Source organism: Oncorhynchus tshawytscha, linkage group LG31 (assembly GCF_018296145.1).
Source record: "Oncorhynchus tshawytscha isolate Ot180627B linkage group LG31, Otsh_v2.0, whole genome shotgun sequence".
Lineage (NCBI taxonomy): Eukaryota > Metazoa > Chordata > Actinopteri > Salmoniformes > Salmonidae > Oncorhynchus > Oncorhynchus tshawytscha.
The window spans coordinates 7,649,930-7,674,860 of NC_056459.1; the positions used below are offsets into that span (position 1 = coordinate 7,649,930).

The 24,931-nt window shown below is 45.0% G+C and overlaps 1 protein-coding gene across 4 annotated transcripts in view; it reads right to left on the reverse strand.

Moving 5' to 3' along the window:
* Positions 1–3,287: 3,287 nt before the first annotated feature.
* The window catches only part of LOC112229831 (glutamate receptor ionotropic, kainate 5-like), a 79,653-nt gene continuing 58,009 nt past the window's right edge, over positions 3,288–24,931 (reverse strand). For 2 of the 4 annotated variants that reach the window (XM_042310310.1, XM_042310311.1), the window contains 14 exons: positions 23,591–23,644; positions 22,640–22,801; positions 20,936–21,088; positions 19,163–19,267; positions 18,821–18,928; positions 17,927–18,130; positions 15,478–15,591; positions 13,506–13,615; positions 13,093–13,266; positions 11,587–11,752; positions 10,799–11,024; positions 9,212–9,340; positions 5,254–5,465; positions 3,288–4,581 (listed from right to left, as the gene is read on the reverse strand). In XM_042310310.1, the coding sequence (XP_042166244.1) occupies positions 3,934–4,581; positions 5,254–5,465; positions 9,212–9,340; positions 10,799–11,024; positions 11,587–11,752; positions 13,093–13,266; positions 13,506–13,615; positions 15,478–15,591; positions 17,927–18,130; positions 18,821–18,928; positions 19,163–19,267; positions 20,936–21,088; positions 22,640–22,801; positions 23,591–23,644 (2,565 nt within the window). In that variant the 3' untranslated portion in view covers positions 3,288–3,933. The remainder of the gene's footprint in view (positions 4,582–5,253; positions 5,466–9,211; positions 9,341–10,798; positions 11,025–11,586; positions 11,753–13,092; positions 13,267–13,505; positions 13,616–15,477; positions 15,592–17,926; positions 18,131–18,820; positions 18,929–19,162; positions 19,268–20,935; positions 21,089–22,639; positions 22,802–23,590; positions 23,645–24,931) is intronic. The other 2 variants (XM_024395909.2, XM_042310312.1) reach the window with 2 other exon arrangements.

Consider the following 24,931-nt stretch of genomic DNA (forward strand, 5'->3'; position numbering starts at 1 on the left):
GTTGGCCCCTTTAAGGAGTCAGATGAATAAAGAACACATTTGCATTTTCCTGTTTGCCTCTATACCTTGACTATACTGACACACAGTAGCAGAGGTTAGCATAACATACTCCGGTGTGGAGTGGCTGCATTACACTGTTAGCTGATCCTGTGTCAGATTAGTGATAACCTCATACTGTGTGAGGTTGTGACTGTGGTAAAAGAAGCTGACGGTTGGCATGGGGATGTTATACAGTGAAAATCTATCAAATCTTTCTATCCCAAATAAAAATATGTTTGCACACAAAAACAGACATAAAGCCAGACATAGTAGTTTGTCTATAGTTAATATTTATTTTATATACCTTTGTGTCTATGTTCTAAATACTTCATAATACAGTTAGTACATAGAAAATACTTTTAGTAAGCACTGTAGTAATGTAGTACAATAGTTCTGTTACAGTCTATCTGTCTGTTTGTTTGTGAAAGAGTGTGTGTGTGTGTCCCCTGAACCTCTTCGGGGCTTGTGGGATAGGTCAAGTCCTCCCATCAGATCCAAGTGAAAGAGAGAGAGAGAAGGTTGAAAGCCAAACTGGGCAACTTGAACACACCACCTGGTTGGAGAAGGGTTCTGATGGGAGGGGAGAGAAGAGGTAGAAAATGGTGAATGGGAGAAGAAGTGATGGGGAGGGCAAGAAATTGATGAGGACATACATATTGAAATAGTAATGGCATCTTCTTGTAGGCACCAACTCCGCCACGGTTTGTTAGACAAAGCCTATGTGGGAAGGAATGGCATTTTTGGAAAAAGCCGAAAGCAAGGTCTGTGTTAAAACACAGGCTTAGGAGATCTTATACATTTGTTCTGTGAGATCATTTTCATCAGCTGAAGACACTTTTTGTGATTTTTAAAGCATGAATTCAGTGACACTCTTCCAGCGTAGCCAGCGCCAACGTTCTCTCCTCTGAGCGTGACAACCTTGTACACTGCCAGCGTTGAAATTCCATGCTGCAGTGATAAAGTTGACCACATCTGAGGGTTTTAGGGCGGTGTGAACGTGACGTTCTTTCCCAGTACTGCAAACACAGGGCCAGCTGGCAGTACTCGCTCTCCATTGCAGCATCCTGAGAGAAACCAGTTTTACTGTAGCATACAAGTGTGTTATGGAGAACAACAAATAAACATTAAACCTAAACTACACCACATGACCAAAAGTATGTGAACACCTGCTCGTCAGAACATCTCATTCCAAATTCATGGGCATTAATATAGAGTGAAATGGAGAGAAAAAAACAGGAGCTGGCGCACACCCAGAAAACGTATTTTTCGCGGAGGTGCTGACTAACGGCGATTAAACTATAAACTATCAAAATAAAGAGAGTCGCACACTTCATATATAAACTCCCAGTCATTTATTGGGTATTTACCAACGTCTCGGAATCACTGCGCCTTCTTCAAGGTCTTAATATGGAGTGTCAAGATAGATCAAATCCACCCAATACACGAAGAACGTTTGTTTTCTCAGCTCCCTTATTTAATACGACGGCTGTCATCAAAAGGACACGTGACCTCATATGAAACAAATCTATCCAGGACGTCTGAAACCCTTCTAGTGACAGGGAAAAGGCCATGCTACTTGTCGATCTTACCGACTCTCCAGACTTGTATGGCTGTGTCAGTGCAGTGCCCAACATCCTGTGTGACAGACCAACAACGACACAACTAGAGCTAGCAGAAACAGGTAACTTTGGGATTTGAAATCACTTCATGTTCGTGCGCACACAGGCACGGACATATGCAAAGACACCAGATTCAGAGGTTTGTATACAGTTTTTTATTCCAAATAACTTTGTGTTGCTATATATTTAACGTAAGAGGACTGTGACCCTCCTTCAGTACCCCACCCTTCAATAGTAATAATAATAATAACAATATAATCATAATAATATACAATTGTCCTCATTTTCTTATTATAAACTGTGTGGTTCGAGCCCTGAATTCTGATTGGCTGACAGCCGTGGTATATCAGACCATACATCATTGGGGCAGCAGGTAGCCTAGTGGTTAGAGCGTTGGGCCAGTAACCGAAAGGGTGCTAGATCGAATCCCCGAGCGGACAAGGTAAAAATCTGTTGTTCTGCACCTGAACCAGCAGTTAACCCACTGTTCCTAGGCCGTCATTGTAAATAATAATTTGTTCTTAACTGACCTGCCTAGTTAAATGAAGATAAAAAATATATATATATTAAAATCATGGGTTTAACAAAACATTTATTTTTACTGCTCTAATTTACGTTGGTAACCAGTTTATTGATCACAATAAGGCACCTCAGGGGTTGGTGGTATACGGCCAATATACCATGGCTCATGGCTGTATGCAGTCACTCCTCATTGCATCATGTGAAAGAACAGCCCTTAGCCGTGGTATATTGGCCATATACCATACCTCCTCGGGCCTTATTGCTTAAATAATCCATTTAGCACAAAAAAAAGAAGCATAAAATATGACTAAATGCACTCTGACCCATCCTTTCCTCTGTACGTACGCACTCACACAACCTTATGTCCCCCATATGAATCATACAGAACGCACATTAACACAGGTTTCCTCTTACCATTGGCTAAGACAGGACTGTGCAATACGTTTCTCCTATCCTGCTTCGTATAACTATATATGATCATCAGTTTGTCTCTTTTGTCATTCCTTTTTACCTTGCTCTTTATATCCAGTTTCTTAAATTCTGATCTGTTTGAAGGATTCACAACATGTCGTGCTGTTAAACTGTGCTCTGTGGCTCTGTTTTTCTGTAATTGGATGGGGCTCCGATACACAAACTCTGTCGTTAAAACTCCGTGGCAAAACCGGCTTGTTGGAAAGCAGTGGAAAAGCAAAGTCACACACTGCTACTGTAACAAGCCAACATGGACTGTAATATTGAATCATTTGATCTGGGGCGTACTGTCAATATATGTTTCAGATGTTGACCTTTGAACTTTGTTCCCGGGCTTATGATTGGTTGGAAAGCGACCTCATTTGGTCATGATCTCCACATCTGCTTCTCAAGGATCTTTAATGACAAACCAAAAACATGAGTCAATAACTACACAGTGACCGAGAAAACCAATGACGACAATACAAATATATAACGAAAGAAAGATAGAAAATAAATTAGGCGAGTTACACTCAGAGAAAGCCTCTTTTTTTTTTCCTTCATCGTCTGGTTTTACATGTCCCAGAATTCCAAAGTTCAAGCTCTTGCAGCAGCTCTGGGGAAAAATATGCATCTTTTTGTGAGAACCAACTTCTCTAAGCGCAAGAGTTTCTGTGTACGTGTGTCCGTGTGTGAAGTCTCTATGGTCCCCTGAACCTCTCCAGCGCTTGTGGGATAGGTCAAGTCCTCCCACCAGATCCAAGTGAAAGAGTGAGGGGTCAAAAGCCAAACCAGGCAGCTTGAACACGTCTATGCATACTGTGGAACGGGCACCACATGGTCTCTCAATGCACCGTAGGCAGCTAACGGTCGTGTGTGGTCAAAAGTCCATTTCCACTCCATAGACAGCCTGTGGCATAGCAGATCAAAGTGGAGACCATGGGTTGGTTTAACATGCCCGTCTCACGGGAGCTGTGGCAGAAGAGCATAGACTAGCGAGGGAGCAATGTGAAGGCCCCTCCTGAAGTCTCTCAGTGTCTGAATATACCATCTAGTCCATTTTGAACCAGTCTCCTGTTTTAGCACGACTCCTGGTTTAAGAGGACTGTGTTGACTGGGTTGGTATCTGGAGAATGAACCCTTCTCCACCCCCTCAAACGGATCAGAGTGGTTTGATTCTGCCGTGTCAATACGCTACAAGCTTACAGCCCCCTCCGCTCCTCGTTCCTACGCGTTTCTCTGCAAATACCCTGACCTTTGACTTTTAACCCTCGACTATTATCACGTCTGACCCCTCCGTTCCTCAGTCTTGTTTCCCGAGCAGCAGGTCTGTGGTGGGCGTCTTGGCCGGCGGTAAGGGCCGCGGAGGGGGTGTGGGCTTAGGTTTGGGCCGCCTGGGGCTCACTGTGTCGCAGCCACCCCCATCGCTGTCGGTAGAGGAGGGGGGTGGGGGTGGCGGGAGGCGGGGCAGGGACAGAGAAGAGTGTGGGCCGAGGTGGGGCGGGATGCGTGAGAAGGACGATGCCGACCTCAGGTTCTGGATGCGCCGGCACTCCTGGCAGATCCGCACGTGGGCACAGCTCCGGGAGGGTGGCGCTGTGGCAGCAGCGGGCGGGGGAGGGGGCGGCGTAGTGTTGGAGCCCAGATGGTCCTCCAGGAGGCGCTGTGGCCCCGGGCCCATGTCTGAGGGCCCCCCTCCTACGGCCCCGCACGCCCCCCCTGCTGCTCCCCCTCCGCCTGTCAGGGGGCCCGAGCCACTGTAGAGCTTGCCGTTGCTGAGACGCATCTCGCGGACTAGGCGGATGGGTCTTGGGACACCCAGCTGGAGGCGGGTGGGGTGGCGCAGGACACCGCCAGTGCTGGCCAAGGGCCGCCGCCGCCGAGAGCGTGAGGTCTTCTTACAGGAGATGGCGTTGCGGAACTCGGTCAGCATCTCGTGACACACTGACATCTAGGAGAGAGAGAAGAGAAGTGTTAGAGCGAGGGAAGACAGAGAGAGAGAGAGAGAGAGAGAGAGAGAGAAAACGACAGCGAGATGGAGAGGAGGGATAGGGAGATGAATGTGAATGTGAGAGGGAGAGAAACAGAAAGAGAGAACGAAAGAGAGAGAGAGAAAGAGCGAGAGAAATGGAGAGAAATCGTCTGAGCTTAACTAAACATGTTGCACTGTGCAAATGCAGTGTGACCTCCGAACAATGGAAATACGACTCATGAGTAGCTTACCTCCAGTGACACTGACACATATTCAAAAGGATCTCAAATAGAGAATGAAGATAGAGATGGAGAGAGGGAGACAACTGAAACCGGAACCACGAAAACAAACAGAGCAGCAGGCGGAGATAAAGCAGGAGCAAATGAAAGTCACAAACAGTGTTGTACCCAGACGCCAATGAAATAAAATGAAACAAAGGACTAGCAGGCGGAATAACAATGGCAAACACAGAGAGCGAGAGAGACAGAGGAGTGAGGGATAGAGAGCGAAAGAGAGGGGGAGAGTACTGAATCACAGACAGCCTAGAGAGCGGGGAAAAAGAGAAGAAAGGAAACGCAGACATCGACCATCACCGTCTGTTTGCTTGCAACCATGTACACATCAACACGGCGGCACCAAATCAACACTCACTGCACTGCACTGCACACCGGGAGGTGTGTTGCCATAGTAACCTACTGGAGGGTGTCTGTGGTTTTGGCCGGGGCAGCAGTGAGGGCGTACCTCGTCTGTCTCTGCCGAGCGGCGGGTGGACCAGACAAACTCCATGATGGCCACGAACACGGCGATGATGAGGCCGCAGATCAACACCACGAAGATGCCCCCGATGTTCTCCATGCCCAGACCTGGGGAGGAAACGATGCAGGCAGTTCTAACACACGGATAGAGGGGTAGTGGTAGGGCTGTGTGTTGACCCATACACTGGCACACACATATGGGAAACATAGGCCGTAACAGGATCATCAGAGCCCTCTAATACTCTCTATACAAAACCTGAGGGGGAGGAAAGCTTGATGAACCTTGTAGCATAATGTCCCCACAGAGAGTGTGGTGTGTGTATGTGTGTGTCTGTGTGCAATTCAACAAGTCTGCACTCATTGACTTAATAAGCTCGTATCACTGTGTCCGCATCCCAAATTGTTCCCTATTCACTATATAGTGCACTACTTTCGACACATAGGCCTCTGGTTGAAAGTAGTGCACTATATAGGGATTAGGGCACCATTTGGGACCTGCACTATGTCTTAGTGTGGGCTGCCTAAGGTGCAACACACAAACAACATCTAGCGTCCTCTGTCTTCTTCTGTATCGTCCAGTCTGTTGCTTGTAGCTATCTAAGCATTTTGAATGAGAGAAGGGGTAGCAGATGTCAAAATTAAACAGAAGCTGAAATGAAAATAAGAAATATTTTAGAAAAGGGGAAATGTCTACCACACAGGCAAGGAAAATACACTGCTCAAAAAAATAAAGGGAACACTTAAACAACACAATGTAACTCCAAGTCAATCACACTTCTGTGAAATCAAACTGTCCACTTAGGAAGCAACACTGATTGACAATAAATGTCACATGCTGTTGTGCAAATGGAATAGACAACAGGTGGAAATTATAGGCATTTAGCAAGACACCCCCAATAAAGGAGTGGTTCTGCAGGTGGGGACCACAGACACCTTCTCAGTTCCTATGCTTCCTGGCTGATGTTTTGGTCACTTTTGAATGCTGGCGGTGCTTTCACTCTAGTGGTAGCATGAGACAGAGTCTACAACCCACACAAGTGGCTCAGGTAGTGCAGCTCATCCAGGATGGCACATCAATGCGAGATGTGGCAAGAAGGTTTGCTGTGTCTGTCAGCGTAGTGTCCAGAGCATGGAGGCGCTACCAGGAGACAGGCCAGTACATCAGGAGACGTGGAGGAGGCCGTAGGAGGGCAACAACCCAGCAGCAGGACCGCTACCTCCGCCTTTGTGTAAGGAGGAGCAGGAGGAGCACTACCAGAGCCCTGCAAAATTACTTCCAGCAGGCCACAAATGTGCATGTGTCTGCTCAAACGGTCAGAAACAGACTCCATGAGTGTGGTATGAGGGCCCGACGTCCACAGGTGGGGGTTGTGCTTACAGCCCAACACCATGCAGGACGTTTGGCATTTGCCAGAGAACACCAAGATTTGCAAATTCGTCACTGGCGCCCTGTGCTCTTTACAGATGAAAGCAGGTTCACACTGAGCACATGTGACTGACGTGACAGTCTGGAGACGCCGTGGAGAACGTTCGGCTGCCTGCAACATCCTACAGCATGACCGGTTTGGCGGTGGGTCAGTCATGGTGTGGGGTGGCATTTCTTTGGGGAGCCGCACAGCCCTCCATGTGCTCGCCAGAGGTAGCCTGACTGCCATTAGGTACCGAGATGAGATCCTCAGACCCCTTGTGAGACCATATGCTGGTGTGGTTGGCCCTGGGTTCCTCCTAATGCAAGACAATGCTAGACCTCATGTGGCTGGAGTGTGTCAGCAGTTCCTGCAAGAGGAAGGCATTGATGCTATGGACTGGCCCGCCCGTTCCCCAGACCTGAATCCAATTGAGCACATCTGGGACATCATGTCTCGCTCCATCCACCACAGACTGTCCACAGACAGTCCAGGAGTTGGCGGATGCTTTAGTCCAGGTCTGGGAGGAGATCCCTCAGGAGACCATCTGCCACCTCATGTGGGAGCATGCCCAGGCGTTGTAGGGAGGTCATACAGGCACGTGGGAGGCCACACACACTACTGAGCCTCATTTTGACTTGTTTTAAGGACATTACATCAAAGTTGGATCAGCCTGTAGTGTGGTTCACCACTTTAATTTTGAGTGTTACTACAAATCCAGACCTCCATGGGTTGATAAATTTGATTTCCATTAATAATTTTTGTGTGATTTTGTTGTCAGCACATTCAACTATGTAAAGAAAAAAGTATTTAATAAGAATATTTAATTCATTCAGATCTAGGATGTGTTATTTTAGTGTTCCCTTTACTTTTTTGAGCAGTGCATGTTCACACACAAACAACCAACACACACACACACATTTTCCCCGAAGTCGGTCCCTCTCCTTGTTCGGACGTCACCGACCTTCTAGCCATCACTGATCCATTTTTCATTTTCCATTGGTTTTGTCTTGTCTTCCATCACACCTGGTTCCAATCCCATCAATTCCATGTTGTGTATTTAACCCTCTGTTTCCCCTCATGTCCTTGTGGGTGATGGTTTGTTGTATGTATTGGTGCTATTATGTTCTGGTGTGCAACGGGTTTTGTAGCCACTTTCATTATTTTTGTATATTTTGGTTTTCGGATTTTGTGAGCACTTATTAAACGACTCCGTTTATACCAAGTTCATTCTTCTGCGCCTGACCTCCCTGCCACCAGCACGCACCCATTACAAAAATGTGGTAATCATAGCAGTAATTAAATAAATCTTCCAAATGTGGTTTGTTCTTAATGCTGGAACCCTTCATGGTGAATTTGCCAAGTCTGTGTGCAATATTACAACAACCAAGAAGTTACTGCAAACCATGAACACATTTGTTTTGTCTCAGACATCATTGCATGTCCGATAGAACAGCCGAATATGTACTGCGAATGATTTTTTTCTCCACGTTGAGCTAGACTCTTCACCTCTGCTGGGTCAGACGGTGGCGCAGTTTTCCCCCTAATGCAGATTCCATCTTTAAATGTTGAGGCAAAATAAACCCGACATATTCACACAACACATAATCACAATTAGATCAAGTACACACATATCGGAAGCAAATGGAATTTCCAGCTGTGAGACATTGTGATGGGAATAGAATGGGCTACGTTTACCAATCCACTCGTGTCCACTCTTCTGTGACACCAAAAAAACATTGGCTTTATAAGTATCTAAGAAACAAGTGCTTAATACTACTTGAGGAAATGTTCTCATTGTGTTGTGTACAGATTGTATTTTGTGCATTTTAGTAGTGTGCAATTCTAATGTGACTTCATAGCAGCTGGTTTGGAACAAATGAACATTATCTCAGCAATAAGCATAGATTCTAATGGCAAAGTTCAAATGACGGTTGCTGGGAGCTCGTTAAAAATGGGAGTGCTGGGCGCTCGTTAAAAAGATGAATGCGGGTGTCCGTATAAGCGTTTCAGAGCACCTCCACGACTAGGACCTGACGGAGATCCACTCTGGACGGAAATGTTGCGTATTTACTAGCCTCATTCAAGGTATATGCTGGGTTGTGAGGGTGTGTGAGGGTTAGTGTCCTACCGAGTGTTTGTGTCCTACCGAGTGTTTCATTGGAGACCACTAGTCGTATTATGTATCAAGCGTCTCAGAGTAGGAGTGCTGATCTAGGATCAGGTTCTCCCTGTCCATGTAATCTTATTGATTATGATCAAAAAAGAAAAACTGATCCTAGATGAGAAGTCATAGGGCCCCCTTAATACATAGTGCCCCTGATCATTAGCGCTGGTACTTTGACAGGTCTCCCTTTGCGATAAAAAAAGTATTCTGACCTCAATGGGACTGGTTAAATAAAGGTTAAATCAAATAAAAACTACGGGCACAGGTGGTGCTGGACCCACCCTTGGCTCGGTGGTCCTCCTCCTTGGGGCACTGCCCCCCCTCCCACCACCTCCTCTTCAGGATCTCCAGTCTGTTGTTCTCTGCCAGCTGCAACACCCCCAGAGTGATCTCCTCTTTAAACGGCGAGCCTGGGGAAGAGGTGGAGAGAGGTAGAGGGTGGGAGGGAGAGAGAGAGTTACAGAGAGAGGGAGAGAGAGAAACAGACAGACAAGGTAGAGAAGGAGAGAAAGAGAGAGAGAACAATATTACTGTATTGTTAATAGTATTTACTATACATTGTGTATCGTCATGACCCCTTATTGATTTAACTTCCTGTGTCCTTGCTTGGCAATAAAAGATAGTGACTTATCGTGCCAATAAAGTTCATTGAATTGAAACGAATCAAGACGGAACGAGGAAGCAAGACAGGATTGGGAGTAAAGAGGGCTTAACAAAGAAGTAGAGAACAGGGTGATGGAGAAAGAAAGAGAGGGAGGGGGTGAGTGAGTGAGAGAGAGAGAGAGAGAGAAACATGTATAATTGGAACTCTGCACTACATGTGAGCCAACTGTAACCTTAGAAGTTGACATCCATGCTGTTGTGTCAACGCAACAAATACCAATTATACATACAAGTAAGAGGTTGTAAGGTGGGCCAGCCAGACATACTGTTAATATACAGTAATAGGCTGGTTAGCTGGGGTGGAACCTGGGGAAATCACTCTGGGAACTTCACAGATGGATCTCCGCTAACAAAGCTAACTAAAATGTTAAATGTCAAAATGTTCCCTCTGAGATTTTGACTTTGGGACCTCTGTCCCCAAGCGTTCCACCCCAGTTCCACCCCCGGCTAATATGGAATGTGAAAGAGCTCACACATAGCTGGAGTAAAGACATATATATACATTTTTTTTTTATAACAAGGATCCAAGTCTGTCCTTGAGTCTTTCGTTGAGAACCACCTGCTTGTGTAATATCAAGGCTGCAGAGTCAAAAGCAACTGTAGCCATGGCGACTGGCTTTAAAAAAAAAAGAAAGGTGGATGATAAGATGTGTGTTATTTCTGACCTTTGGGCTGGAGGGCAACTTAAAGGCATGTTGATGAAAGAAAGAGGAAAAATGTTATCCTTGGTAAGTCCTTGAGGGAAATCGAATAGCTCTGAGGCCTACTTTGATGTTTGGAAATTCTGGGAATTCTTGGGGGGGAGGGATGCTTTTCTATGGAATGGAATTGTTTGATGATAGATCCGAGGGCTTAACAGATGAAAGAGATGGCAGATATGATGGGAGGCTAAAACAGAGTGACCTATATGGTCATTTGCCCCAAGGCTGTGATATGTAGCCAGGAATCAATCTGAACCATGTGGGTTTGATATTAAAGTGGGCCTCCAGCAAGAACATGTAAGGTTACATTTATTTTGATCATCAAAATGAAATGAGACAGCGAGGGGGAGGGTGATAAAGTCAAGGTGTAATAACATGGTAAATTAGATGGAATTGCATCAAATAAGAAGAGAGCTCCTGGTGGTTAGGGTCTAAAACCGTAGCCCCTTCTATCTGGGTGAAGTACTCTCTCTCTCCCAGATCTACCCCTCCCCTTCCACTCACCCAGGGGCATGCCAATGCCGTAGCCCTTGGTGTCGAGCAGACCTCCTATTTGGGTGAGGTTACAGTTGAGGCGGCGGTGGTACTCGTTCATGGTGCTCTCCAGCAGGAAGGCGTATTTAGAGTTGACCACGCGGGCGATGCCTTCTTCTGTGCTCTTCACAAATACACTGGGCTGCTTGGAGTGCATGTAGTTCCACATGCGCTGGTACGTCTGGTAGCGCGAGTTCTGTTTAAAGGTGTGTTGAAGGTTGTCATGGCAGGAAAAGAAAGGGGAAAGTGCTAACTTTTTGTGATACATTGTGTCTCAAACACACGTACCCCCACCAAAAACACAGGAACCCCCACCAAATACACAGGAACCCCCACCAAATACACAGGACCACCTATAAAATACACAGGAACCCCCATCAAATAATACACAGGAACCCCCATCAAATAATACACAGGAACCCCCATCAAATACACAGGAACCCCCATCAAATACACAGGAACCCCCATCAAATACACAGGACCCCCATCAAATACACAGGAACCCCTATCAAATACACAGGAACCCCTATCAAATACACGGGAACCCCCATCAAATACACAGGACCCCCTATCAAATACACAGGAACCCCCACCAAATACACAGGACCCCCATCAAATACACAGGAACCTCCATCAAATACACAGGAACCCCCAATCAAATACACAGGAACCCCCATAAAATACACAGGACCCCCATAAATTACACAGGAACCCCCCATAAATTACACCTGGGGCCCCCACACACACACAATCCATACCATGAAGAAGGTCATGGTGGAGCCTCCTTGGATGGTACCATACTGGATGTTGGTCTGGTCAGCCAGGTCGTCGGGAGACTCGATAGGCACCTCCATCCTCTGAACTGTAAGGAAAGCTGCCAGGTTGGCCGTGTAGGAGGAGATGATGATTAGAGTGAACGCCCACCTGGGGGGGGGGAGGGACAGAGGACAGGCATATTATCACAAGTTACGCCATGGCAAAGTTAAGCCTACTCCTGGGCTCAGTTGTTAGTCCAGAATAGTGTTGCAGAATTACGGTAGCTTTCCCAAAATGTGCAGGTTTTCGAGAAATCACGGTTGCATTTCCTGCTTATTCACTCCTAATTCCTGACTGATTCTTGAAATCTTACACCCAGGATTTCTGGAAAACCTGGGTAATTTGGGTAAATTAGCAGAATTTTGCAACCCTAGTCCAGAAACTGGCTTCATATGTGTCCAGTCCACCACCGCATTATATTACACCTTAAAGTGTTGCTCTTGTTCTGAACCTTTGTAAAGGTCAAATGTCAAATTGTTGAAATCGTTCCATTCACAGAGTGCTGTCAACAGTTACAGTTGTACTGATCTAATGGAACGTTTGTTGATTGTCTGAGCATCTACATAATTATCAAAAAAACGACTACTTTATCCTTTCGGTTGAACACCGTTTTATTCTGAACAGTGCATTGCAGTATCAAGACAATTCAGAGTTAATGGAGCTAACTAACGAGAGTGGTGAGGTTTGGTGAAGTACACTCTTAGAAAGAAATATGCTATCTATACCCTAAAACGTTTCTTCGGCTGTCTCCATAGGAGAACACTTTGAAGAACCCTTTTTGGTTCCAGGTAGAAATCGTTTGGTTCCAGATAGAACTCTTCTGGATTCCATGTAGAACCCTTTCCACAGAGGGTTTTACATGGAACCCAAAAGGATTCTCCCTTGAACCCAAAAAGGTTCTACCTGGAACCAAAAAGGGTTCTCCTATGGGGACAGCCGAATAAACCTTTTGGAACCATATTTTCTAAGAGTATACTTCAGTGAAAAGCCGTTGTTTGGAGGATTTATTGGCACAATTAGGTTATAACAACAAGGTCATTACCAATGGGAGATAATGTCTAGATGCATTTTACAGTGTAGATCTAGTGTATAAATTGCCTGGCTGGGCTGATGAGACAGTGGATTCCGCAGTCAGATGGAACAGAGTAAATAGGAATTTTAACATCATAGATTTAGCCGGTGGTAACTTGTGGAATAGACACCGGCTGGAATGCAGTTTTAACCAATCAGCATCCAGGATTAGACCCACCCGTTGTATAATGCGGTATAATATAATTCCCATTAGTATATGACTGCCATCTGGTTGATCTGATGAACAGTAGCTTTGGGAGAAGAGTAAAGTGGAGGAGGAAGTAATACAGAGGTTGATACTGTAGCTAGCCACGCACGCGCACCCGCACCCACACACCCCCTCCAACCTCCCTCCCACACAACCCATACACACTCACCAGACCCCGGAGACGCAGCGTGTGGACAGGGCGCGGGGCATAATCTCAGAGCCCTGCTGCATAAAGCCTCCCACGGGGAACCACAGGCTGTTGCCCAGAGTGTACTGGTTCTCCAGCATGTCCTTGCGCCCCATCAGACACGGGTGAGGGTTGTACCACTCATAGGGACTCAACCTGGGAGGTGGACAGAGAGAAAGGTGGACTATTTAGTCTTTAACATAGGATTTATACATAATAGCATCATGTCTAAATGAGTGAAAAAGGATCCCCAAAATTGCATTTCATAACCTCTCTATTAGATCAGTAGATGAGGGAAAGGAGATTTAGAGCCACATTAGATATAAGATGCGACCTGGTCCCTGATCTATTCGTGCTGCATGTCCCCCAGCCCAGTAGGTGGCGTAGTCAGTTACCTGGCGGCTAGGAAGAGCACACAGCTGACAGCCAGGTAGGCCAGCAGCATGAAGAGCCACACGGCTGGAGAGAACGGGTCCAGGAAGGAGAAATAACCTGGCTTCCGTCCCTGATTGGAGGATGAAGACAAAGATGGTGTTAACGGAGATCAATACCAGATGGTGCAGTTCAGATTTCAAACACAAGGGGACAAAGTATTGGCATTGATTTCATTACAGACTGGGCAATGTGAGTACAGGACCATATCCACAATTGCACAATGTAGCAAAAGGTTTTGCAATAGAAGATGACAACAAGTGTTACTTATTGGACAAGTGCAGGTAGTCTCTCACTGTTTCAGCCCGTTTTCTTCCATTTGGTGCCTAATGAATTCGACTCAGGACAGCTTGAGTAATTACATTGATAATGGTTTTCCTGCATGCTCTGTAAACCCTTGGGAGATGGAATATACTAGACTACAGAGCTGGGTTTCCGTAACCTGGTAATATCCGGCTTTTGCCCTATAAAAAAGCCTATAAGTTTTTAAAAAGCATCGTAAAATGATCCTTTTTAGCCTATTCATTGATGGACATACCAGTCGATGGAAATGCATTTGACTGGACATGCTAATCGGTCTATAGGTTCATTTGCATACTTTTGGGAAATGAAATTGGCTCATGTGTACAGTATATCCGTTATGCATCGTATTAATCAGACGCTTGCTTATAGCAAACCTACACAGAACCAATGAGCTGAAAATCGGTCAGGACAACGCGAGAGCTGCTTGTTAAAATGCAACAAGCAGGCTCGCTTCATCAGCGCAACACACATCTTGGAACGAGCATGGGCACGTAGCCTACTGCCTTGTGCGCATTGCTGCGCTTATAATGTGAATAACGTTCTGATCTGTTGCATCAGACTCATTGCTTTTTTAAAACGTTTCTTTTTCTTTCTTTTCTACTGGTTGTATGAATTTGGGATGTATCATCCCAAAACCGTCCCAGAGTCTGTATGGAATAGGCTATTTCTTTCTCGACCAACTGACAAATAGAATAGATCAACTTTTCTAGTATGGGGGATAGTACATTTACATAGGCTAGTGATTTTGCTGTTCGTTACTCGTGTTGTTGGCTAAGTCAAAGTAAATGTGGACATTTCTTCGAACACCTTCAATGTCCATCAGAATTTGGTAAGAAGGAACCGCACGTTGCATCTTCGACTTACATGTTCCGATAAATATGAATTACCATCATCTAAATGTGATTTCTGTCATTTTGAGCACCATGGGTGGACGCCCTAATTAGGTTACGCACACAATACATATGGGGCAGGTACATTTCTCAAATTTCCAATAAATTACAATGTTGCCAGTCAAATGCCCGGCGCCATATTTCATAAGGATACCCTGCTACGGAGTAATGTGGCTTGTTTGCTGTCCATATATGATCATTGCTTTTTGGATGAAAACGGTTGGGTGACACTTTAGTTTAAGGTCTGCTTATGAACTGCGTATAATCATCAAGCTATTGTTTGAATTACATGCCTATTCACTGCATTGACTTGTATATGATCACGTGTCCTCATAATAAATGATTTATGCACTGTACTCGCCAATGTTACTAAATACATCCACAGCTGATAGACAGTTTACAACCAAGCCATTTTATAATGGTCTATAAACAGATGAAGTGAGGTAGTAACAACTGAGCCATACAGGGAACAATGAACAAAACGGTGCATTTTCCACTGCAGCCCTGGTCCAGCCTGAGGCTTTCCAAGACCTTCTGGTATTATCAAATCAGACCAAATGTTATAACGGGGGAAATTGCATTTTCATAGCTAGAACTGACACTTAGGACATGGGAAGAGCACCAACTCCCACAGTGGAAAAGCACCAACATAGTACAGCACACATAATCTGTAGTCAATGGCAGTGCCTTACCCATAGTGATAAATCATAACTTAATGGATTTGTCTCTGTGGTCATCTTACCAAATGGACTCTGTACAGGATGCTGATGCCCAGAGACATGAAGGGTTTGGAGAAATCTATGACCTTCTCCCTCTCTGAGGTGATGGTGAACCCAGCTACCGCCAAGTCTGCTTTCTGTAGGGGAGAGGGATGGAGATTGATAGGGGGGTAGAGAGCACGAGAGAGAGAGATGGGATAGAGAGAGAGAGCAATAGAGAGAGAAAGAAAGAGAGTGAGAAGGGGGAGAGAGAGTAAGTGAGAAAGTGAGAGAAGGGGGAGAGAGCGAGAGAGAGAGAGAGAGAAGGGGGAGAGAGATGGAGAAAAAGAAGGGGGAGAGATAGATAGAGAGAGAAAGAAAGAGAGTGAGAAGGGGGAGAGAGAGTAAGTGAGAAAGTGAGAGAAGGGGAGAGCGAGCGAGAGAGAGAGAGAGAAGGGGGAGAGAGATGGAGAAAAAGAAGGGGGGGAGATAGATAGAGAGAGAAAGAAAGAAAGAAAGAATGAGAAAGAAAGAAAGACAGAAAGAGAGAGAGAGAAAAATATAGAGGGTGATAGATATAAGACAGAGGGGAGTCGAAGAAAGAGGAAGTGAGAGCAGAGAGATACAGATAAAAAAAGGGGTCAATTGGGGTTATCGAGGAGAACTTGAAAGCAGTCTTGACATATAGGAGCCCTGCAGGGGTGAGTGTAGACTGTAGTATAAGAGGAGGAGGGGAAGATTCTTCAAGAGCGAGGTAGAGAGGAAGGAGAGGGGTGGGAAACACCATAGAGGGCATAGTCATCATAGACTGCATGGCTGATCCAACAAAAACAAGACCCCAGACACCTCTCTGTTCCTTAATTACATATTCATTGATTAATGAGGACATATTCATTAACGAGTTTCACCCACTTTCATCAGGCAGTAGCAGGAGAGAAGGGCGGGAGAGAGGGGGGTGGGTAAGTGTGTTACTCAATGAAGTGTTTAGGGAATGTTAGTTTGTGTGTGTGGTTATTGCATAACGATGATTATTTAAAAATTAAGTGAGAGTGTGTGTGTTTTCATGGAATTTACATAACCTTGTGTGTGTGTTTTCGTGTGTGTGTGTGTGTGAGGGCTCCATTAGTGTGTGTCTCTCTGTGTGTGCCACCAGAGTGTGTTCACTCCACATGAGTGCATGTGTGGTGTGTGTGTGCGCGTGTGTACACATGTTCATCCACGTGTGCAACCGAGAGATTTTGATTAGCCTCTTAACGAGTTGGTTGGGTCACGCATGGCTCCACTACCCCACCAGCCCCACTCACACAAGGGGAAGGTAAGGTCATTACAGACGTCATCATCATTATCATTACCATTATCAGTAACAACGTTATTAGACACTATCGGGAGTCGAGATAGGGCCACACAGATAGCATCAGTAATTGCAGTTGTCGTTTTGAGTGGTGGCAACATTAGCTCAAAACGATGTTATGGCAACAGCAAGTGTGGTAAAATAACGGGTGGGTCTGTGGCATTGTGGCCAAAATATCCTTCGCAGCCACAAACAAAATAGAAACAGTAGACGCTGTTGTTGTTGTTGTTACAGCAAGAGCAGTGGAAAGAGCTTTGTGTGCCTTGCGGATTCCAATACATTTTGCTGCATCAGCTGCTATCACAAGGGAATATTTACGGGAGAGTTGAGATTCATAGACTTGAGTTGGCTCAATGTAAACATACACACACAAACAGTATGTTGTAAAAGCTGTGACAAGGGATGCACATTTCTGGTTACTTTCCCCAAATTCCCCAGTTTTCCAGAAATCCTGGTTGGAAGATTCCTGCAATTAATAAGCAAGAAATCTGTGAATCCTCTAACGAGGATTTTTGGAAAAAGGGAATTTGGGGAAAGTTAACTGAATTTTGAAACACTAGCTCTGACTGTGGTCTAAAAGCCACCAGTTCTATACTACTAACAGCTACAGGTTAGCACAACGATTAGCAGACTTTGATCAGTGGTCACCAACCATGGTACTAGAGAGCTTAGCAGGTTTTTGTTCCACCCCAGCACTAACACCTGATTAAATAAATCAACTAATCATCACAACTTAGATGAATTGTATCAGGTATTGTAGTGCAGAGCTGGGGCAAAGCCAGACATCCCTATAGCTCTCCAAGACCAAGGATTTTATCAAGGCTTCTTGTTAGTTACCATGGCGAATATTTAAGGCTGACTCTGACTGATTGAAGACCCACCCTATTGACCCACCATTACAGCCAGTCGTCTAGATGGTGTTTGTGTGTGTGTGTGTGTGCGTGTGCGTGTGCGTGTGCGCGCGTGTGTGTATGTGTGTGAGAGAGTGAGAGAGAGAGTGCGTGTGTGTGTGAGAGTGTGTGTGTGTGTGTGTTGTGTGTGTGTGTGTGTGTGTGTGTGTGTGCATGTGTGTGTGAGACTGTGTGTGTGTGAGAGTGTGTATGTGCGTGTGTGTGCATGTGTGTGAGAGTATGTGCGCTTACCCTATTGATGAGCTCTCCCACCATGCCTGTCCAGGAACCATTTGGTTCAGGCGCTCCGTACAGACCGTCATCCACCAGCTTGATCCTGAAGGAGAACTTCAACATGTCTGACAGCTCTCTTAGCATGTCCACACAGAAGCCCTGGTACCGGTCGTTTCCCTGCAGCTCCTGGTAGTTGGACTTATGCATCACATACGGGTTCTCCTGCAATAGCAGGAAATCAAACGGCATTTACCCGAAACGTGTTGATTAAAATATATATATATATCTCTATACACTCGTTCTTGTCTTTTGTTACTAGCACTGACTTGGTTGATAGCCACTTATTAAGGAAAACATTTGATTGCTATGACTGTGAGATGTGGTTGTCTCACCTAGCAATCCTCAGATGAATGCACTAACTGTAAGTCGTTCTGGAATAAGAATGTCTGCTAAGTGACTAAAATGTAAATCTATATGTAATGTAGATTTTTGAAGTAAACGTCCTACCAACAGCTGCTGAATATCTCTTCATCATAATTCAAAGAAGGAACAGTGTCCTGAAGCATTTAGTAAGGGCTGAATCTTCACTTGGAATGCGTGCACATACCCTCATTTACATATATTGTAATTTCTCACATATAGGTCACTGGCAAAATGATTTGTCACTAAGCGGCAATAAGCGACCTATTAGACACGAATGACATTAACATCTACTTAGCACTTACTTGATCAGGTGTAAAGAAGTGATATTACAAGTTACAGTACAATAAAATGATTAGTGTACTCCTGACTGACTTTTTTTTTTTTTCTTTGTAAATTAAACTCCATCTTGTTTGAACCCAAAATGGCCAACAGAAAACCAACAGTTTCACATTCTACCAATGCAAATTTGCGAAACCACAATGTCTTTACCAATATGGTGGTGACGATGAGCGTCTTGTTAGCCAACGTCTCCGACATGTTGATGTCCAGAGACGTCGAGTTCATCGCCAACGTGTTGTTAGAGTACCAGATTCCGATCTATACACGCGGATGACGAAGAAAAGAAAAGAATTGGGAGAGGGGGACGAAGAGAAAGAGATAGACAATAAGGGTCAACCCGTGATCAATGTCTATGCATTACTCAATACGTATAGTGCGTCTATGTCCAGTGCTTGTCAAATCAACTCATAAATACAGCCAGTCAACCCCGACCCTACCGTGACTGTCAGCCACCCAGTCACATTTGAACCCATTACCCCTTGACCCCCTGACCTCTTTATGACCCCCATGGTGCTTCTCCAGGATCCTCAGGGTATAGTTTGTCCTCTGGCCTTTGCTGTTGAACTCCACCCTGCCGGTCAACCCATCATACTCCACCTGAGAGAGAGAGAAAGAGAGAGGGAGTGAGTGAGGGAGAGACACAGAGAGAGAGACAGAGAGGGAGTGAGTGAGGGAGAGACACAGAGAGAGAGACAGAGAGGGAGTGAGGGAGAGAGAGACACAGAGAGAGAGACAGAGAGGGAGTGAGGGAGAGAGAGTGAGGGGAAGCAAGAGAGTGAAAAACAAAATGTATTCTTTCAAGGAGCCAGAGAGAGAGAGAGTGGCAAATAGAGAGAAAAAATAATGTTGGACAGAAAGAGAGGGGAGGGACAGAGAAACAGAGAGAAAGAGAAAGGGAGAGATTCAGCCCAGACAAACAGACCAGGCGATAGCTAGGCTTGGCGGCGGTATATTAGATGGCTGAAAGTGGCGAGAGAGACAGAGTGATGTATGGTTAAAACAAAAGGCAAGCAGAGAGACAGAGGGTGCAGCGTGGAGAGAGAGAGAGACTCAGGATGAATTATACCCTGAAAGAGAGGTAGAACGAGAGATGCCCAAACGAGGAACAACAGAGTGGGGGAAAGAGGGGGGAGAGGAGAGGAACCACTGCCAAAGAGAGTGTTCGAATGATGGAATGATGCACAGAGAGCGAGAAAACATTGTCTGAGACTGAAGAGAGATGAGTGGAGAAACAGATGGTGGAAGATAAGAAATGGCAGACTCCGATAGGAGGAGGAATGAAGGAGGAAGTGAGGATGGAGAGAAAATGTGCTGCCCAGCAGAGCACTACAATGAAGATAGGAAGAATACCATCAACACCACAACAACCACAAAACAAGAGCAGTAGTATACGTGACAACATACGAATGCCCCAAAGGCGACAGGAACGTTATAAGATGATGCTTCAAGCACTAACGTTTTGCTAAGTGGAGCTGTGCTATTCGCTAGTTAGCCTACTGGTAGAGTTGGGGTCAATTCCAAAACCAACTCAGTCAATTGCTCAATAATTCAGGAGTCACTTCATGAATTGAAAAGTTATATCACTTTCATTTTATGAGCTGAAATGCCATTCATCCCGCAAATGTACTGATTTTATATGGATTTGCCCAGCAACCCTTGTTACTTCTGTAGTTCATGACCAAAGGTAGCCATGTTTTGGCTAAGCATGGAATCTATTAGAACTGGTCTGTAATCAACAACATCACATTGTTGCCTTGGCAGGAGAACGAGTTGGCTACGGGGACAAATGCATAAATAGCTAGCCACTCGAGTTGGGACAATGTTCAGTAACAGGTGGATGTACCTGTTACAGTAACAGGTGGATGTACCATGGTATGTTGCATATTTCCACTAAGCACTGGACCTATTGGGACGATGTTGCATTGTTGCCTGGGCAAGACAACAATGAGTTGGCTTATATGCAGGTGGCACAATTGGCTAGTTTGGACAACATGCAGTAAAGAGAAACCACACTGGTGAACTAAAGGTTTCTGTAGTCAACAAAACTTAAAACAACATTACAATGGGATAGTTGGGACAGCATTGGGACAGTGTTGGCACAGCATCGGGACAGTATTGAGACAGCATTGGGACAGCATCGGGACAGTATTGAGACAGCATCGGGACAGTATTGAGACAGCATCGGGACAGTATTGAGACAGCATCGGGACAGTATTGAGACAGCATCGGGACAGTATTGAGTAAAGAGAGAGCAGGTGTGGGTACCATGCGCAGGTAGTTCATCAGGCTGGTGCCGTGCTGCCAGATTTGAGGAGTGGTGCAGCTGAGTGACTTCACTCCAATCTCCTGACTCCGGTTGAGCTCACGCACCGCCCCCACCACCACATGAACCGCATCAAACATGAGAGCCGATGACAGCTGTGGGAGAGAGAGAGTAAGAAAGACATAGAGACGGAGGGGAGGGAGGGAGGGAGGGAGGGAGGGAGGGAGGGAGGGAGGGAGGGAGGGAGGGAGGGAGGGAGGGAGGGAGGGGGAGGGAGGGAGGGAGGGAGGGAGGGAGGGAGGGAGGGAGGGAGGGAGATGGAGAGAGGCACAATGGTAGAGAGAGAAAGAGAGAGAAAGATAAGGGAGGCAGGCATAAGGATAGAGAGAGAGATGGAGAAAGAAAGACAGAAACATTGAGATAGATGTAACATTTCTCAGTCAACAAGGTGGCACTGTGGTCTGTGCCAAAGCGATTCAATCAAACCTTAAAGGGAAACGTTGGGATTTTGGCAATGAGGCCCTTTATCTACTTCCCTAGAGTTCGACAAACTTGTGGACACCATTTTTAGGTCTTTGTGTCCAGTATGAATGCTTGTAGGGGTAGTTTTGTGAACCAATGCTAGCTAGCGTTAGCACAATGACTGGAAGCATGTTGTGCTAGCGCTAGTTAGCAACTTCTGTCTGACGCTGGGGAAGAAGATAAAGGGCCTCAATGCCAAAATCCCGAACTAACCCTTGAACATTAATGACATCTGGTCAGGCATCAGTCAACCGGACAGAGTGTGAATCACACAGATTGTGAGTGACAGCATGGCAATCTGTGTACCTCGACTGTCAGTTTGATTGTGTCAAAAGGAATAGTTATAAAGTCTGTGTATGAGGCCGGTGGGAGAAGCTATAGGAGAACGGGCTCATTGTAATGGCTGGATTGGCATTAATGGAACGGAGTAAGACGTGGTTTCCATACGTTTGATACCGTTCCGTTTATCCCATTCCAGCCATTACCACCAGCCTCCTCTGCTGTGTATGACCTAGAAATGTACGAGTAAGTGTATGAGTGAGCATGTATGAGGGAATGTGAAATTGGATGTCATTATACTGATATAGTATGAAATATATGATGCTAGAGCAGTGTAAATTAGTATCGAGAGTATACGGGTAGTAGTCAAAATATGTATGGGTAACACCTGGAGGGTAACTTAGCAGTAGTGAGTACACAAGATAAATACTTGGCTGACATGATGAGTAAGTTACTGTAGCAGTATATGAGTAAGTTTCTGTAGCAGTATATGTGTCACGCCCTGATCTGTTTCACCTGTACTTGTGCTCGTCTCCACCCCCTCCAGGTGTCGCTTATTATCCCCGGTGTAATTATCCCTGTGTTTCCTGTCTCCCTGTGCTAGTTCCTCTTGTTTGTCAAGTCTACCAGATTTTTTGTGTCTCAGCTCCTTCTTTACCCAGTCTCACTTTTCTCACACTCGTGGTTTTGACCATTGCCTGTCCTGACTCTGAGCCCGCCTGCCTGACTACTCTGCTTGCCCCTGACCTCGAGCCTGCCTATCATCTTGTACCGTTTGGACTCTGACCTGGTTACTGTACCCCTGCCTGTCCTGACCTCGAGCCTGCCTATCGCAGAGAAAGATTGAGTATGAGCAACAGTAACAGTGTATGAGTACAACCACATACAAGGTGTCCTGTTCTCACCGCTGGGCCGGGGTAGGGGCTAAGTTCACAGCCCTCCCTCCAGGACAGGTTGAGACTCCTGATGAACTCCAGGTAGAAGGGATGGCTGCTGTTGAACATGGAGAAACCCACGATGTTGGACTGGTCATCCACCACGTCGTCCAATCGCAGCAGGGGAAAGTCCTGATTGACATAAGAGAGAGGGAGGGGCTTGGGAGTGTACACTCTAGAGAGAGCTAGCTAAACCACACAGGTGGACAAAAAGTTTGTTTATATTTAATGTGATGTATATTATTTGATGTATATTATATGTATATATTATATGAGATGATTGTTCGACAGTGCCGTATGAGATAACAGTGTGAAAATAGGGGTAGAATAGGGGTAAATATTTTAAACATTTTTTAAATGCAGGCTCTGAAAAAGATCATTGCAGTTGGACAGCAGTGGTAACAGTGTACCACAGCATCTCACAATAGCAGAGTGGTACTGTTTACTGTAAGGCCACAGTGTGTCAGTACGATATAGGACCGCGGTACAATACAGTGACAGAGGCAGGACAGGGAGCCAGCTCTAGACAGTAGAGTGGCGTGCCATTCAGCCACTGTATGAAAATGAAATGGTGATGATTTAGAGATTTCTGGCCCCTCTCCAAAGTTTCGGGGAACTGCCGTTTTGCCCTTAGGGGTGTGAGGCGCACGCCCTTGTAAGTACCACGGTAAAAATGTCCTGCACTGTAGACGGGACGGGATATGATGTCGGAAATATTATTAGCTATGTAAGTCACCTCGCACAAGGGCATGCGCTGGGCAGGGAAATAATGATGACAAACTGCGCACTCCCATCATGCATTTCAGATGAGATCCGCCGCGATAGCCATCCATAGGCCGGGCGGCCAGGGCACGAGCAGAAAGGGTAGTGGGTAGGGTACGGGGAGGGATGGGAGGAGAATTTTGATTGGTATGCTCTTACCATGGTGGTGAGGATGTACTTGTAAAATGCTGACGTCATCCCCAGCTCCGATGCCTGAGGGGTGGAAAAGGAGAGAGGGGGTCATTGGTAACAGTGCTGAACTGTACTGCATTATGGGTGATGCAATAACTTGATCATATGGCATTCAGATAACAAGTTGGTTCGCTTTATACACATCAGTCGGTGTATAACATGTAGAACTGTGACCTCTCTACTATTGAGACATAACGTTAAGCAAACAGCGCATATCTGCTATTTTGACGTGCATTTACTTATCTTACATGAAGACTACTTGTAGCATTTACATAGCTTACATAAAGACTACTTGTAGCATTTACATAGCTTACATAAAGACTACTTGTAGCATTTACATAGCTTACATAAAGACTACTTGTAGCATTTACATAGTTTACATAAAGACTACTTGTAGCATTTACATAGCTTACATAAAGACTACTTGTAGCATTTACATAGCTTACATAAAGACTACTTGTAGCATTTACATAGTTTACATAAAGACTACTTGTAGCATTTACATAGTTTACATAAAGACTACTTGTAGCATTTACATAGCTTACATAAAGACTACTTGTAGCATTTACATAGCTTACATAAAGACTACTTGTAGCATTTACATAGCTTACAGTAGTTATGCCACTGGTAGTGCCACCAGTAGAATACAGAACAGAATAATACATCATTTAAAAGCATGCATACATAATGCGCCTTCTGGCTGTAATACAGCGTAGAATAAATGGTACTATGTGTTATACTGCAGAGAATGACGTTGAGCTGGGCAAGGCAAACGTACATAAAGATTTCATAGCACATTAATAATTCATGCAGATTCATAAGTAGATATATTCATTATGTCTAAGTAACATCACGATTCCATTTATGGAATGTTTATGTACTGCTTACAAATGTGTTATATATGAGTTATACATGTGTTATATATATATATATATATATGAGTTATACATGTGTTTTATATATACATATATATGTATGTATATACAGTGCCTTGCGAAAGTATTCGGCCCCCTTGAACTTTGCGACCTTTTGCCAAATTTCAGGCTTCAAACATATAACATAAAGATATAAAACTGTATTTTTTTATGAAGAATCAACAACAAGTGGGACACAATCATGAAGTGGAACGACATTTATTGGATATTTCAAACTTTTTTAACAAATCAAAAACTGAAAAATTGGGCGTGCAAAATTATTCAGCCCCTTTACTTTCAGTGCAGCAAACTCTCTCCAGAAGTTCAGTGAGTATCTCTGAATGATCCAATGTTGACCTAAATGACTAATGATGATAAATACAATCCACCTGTG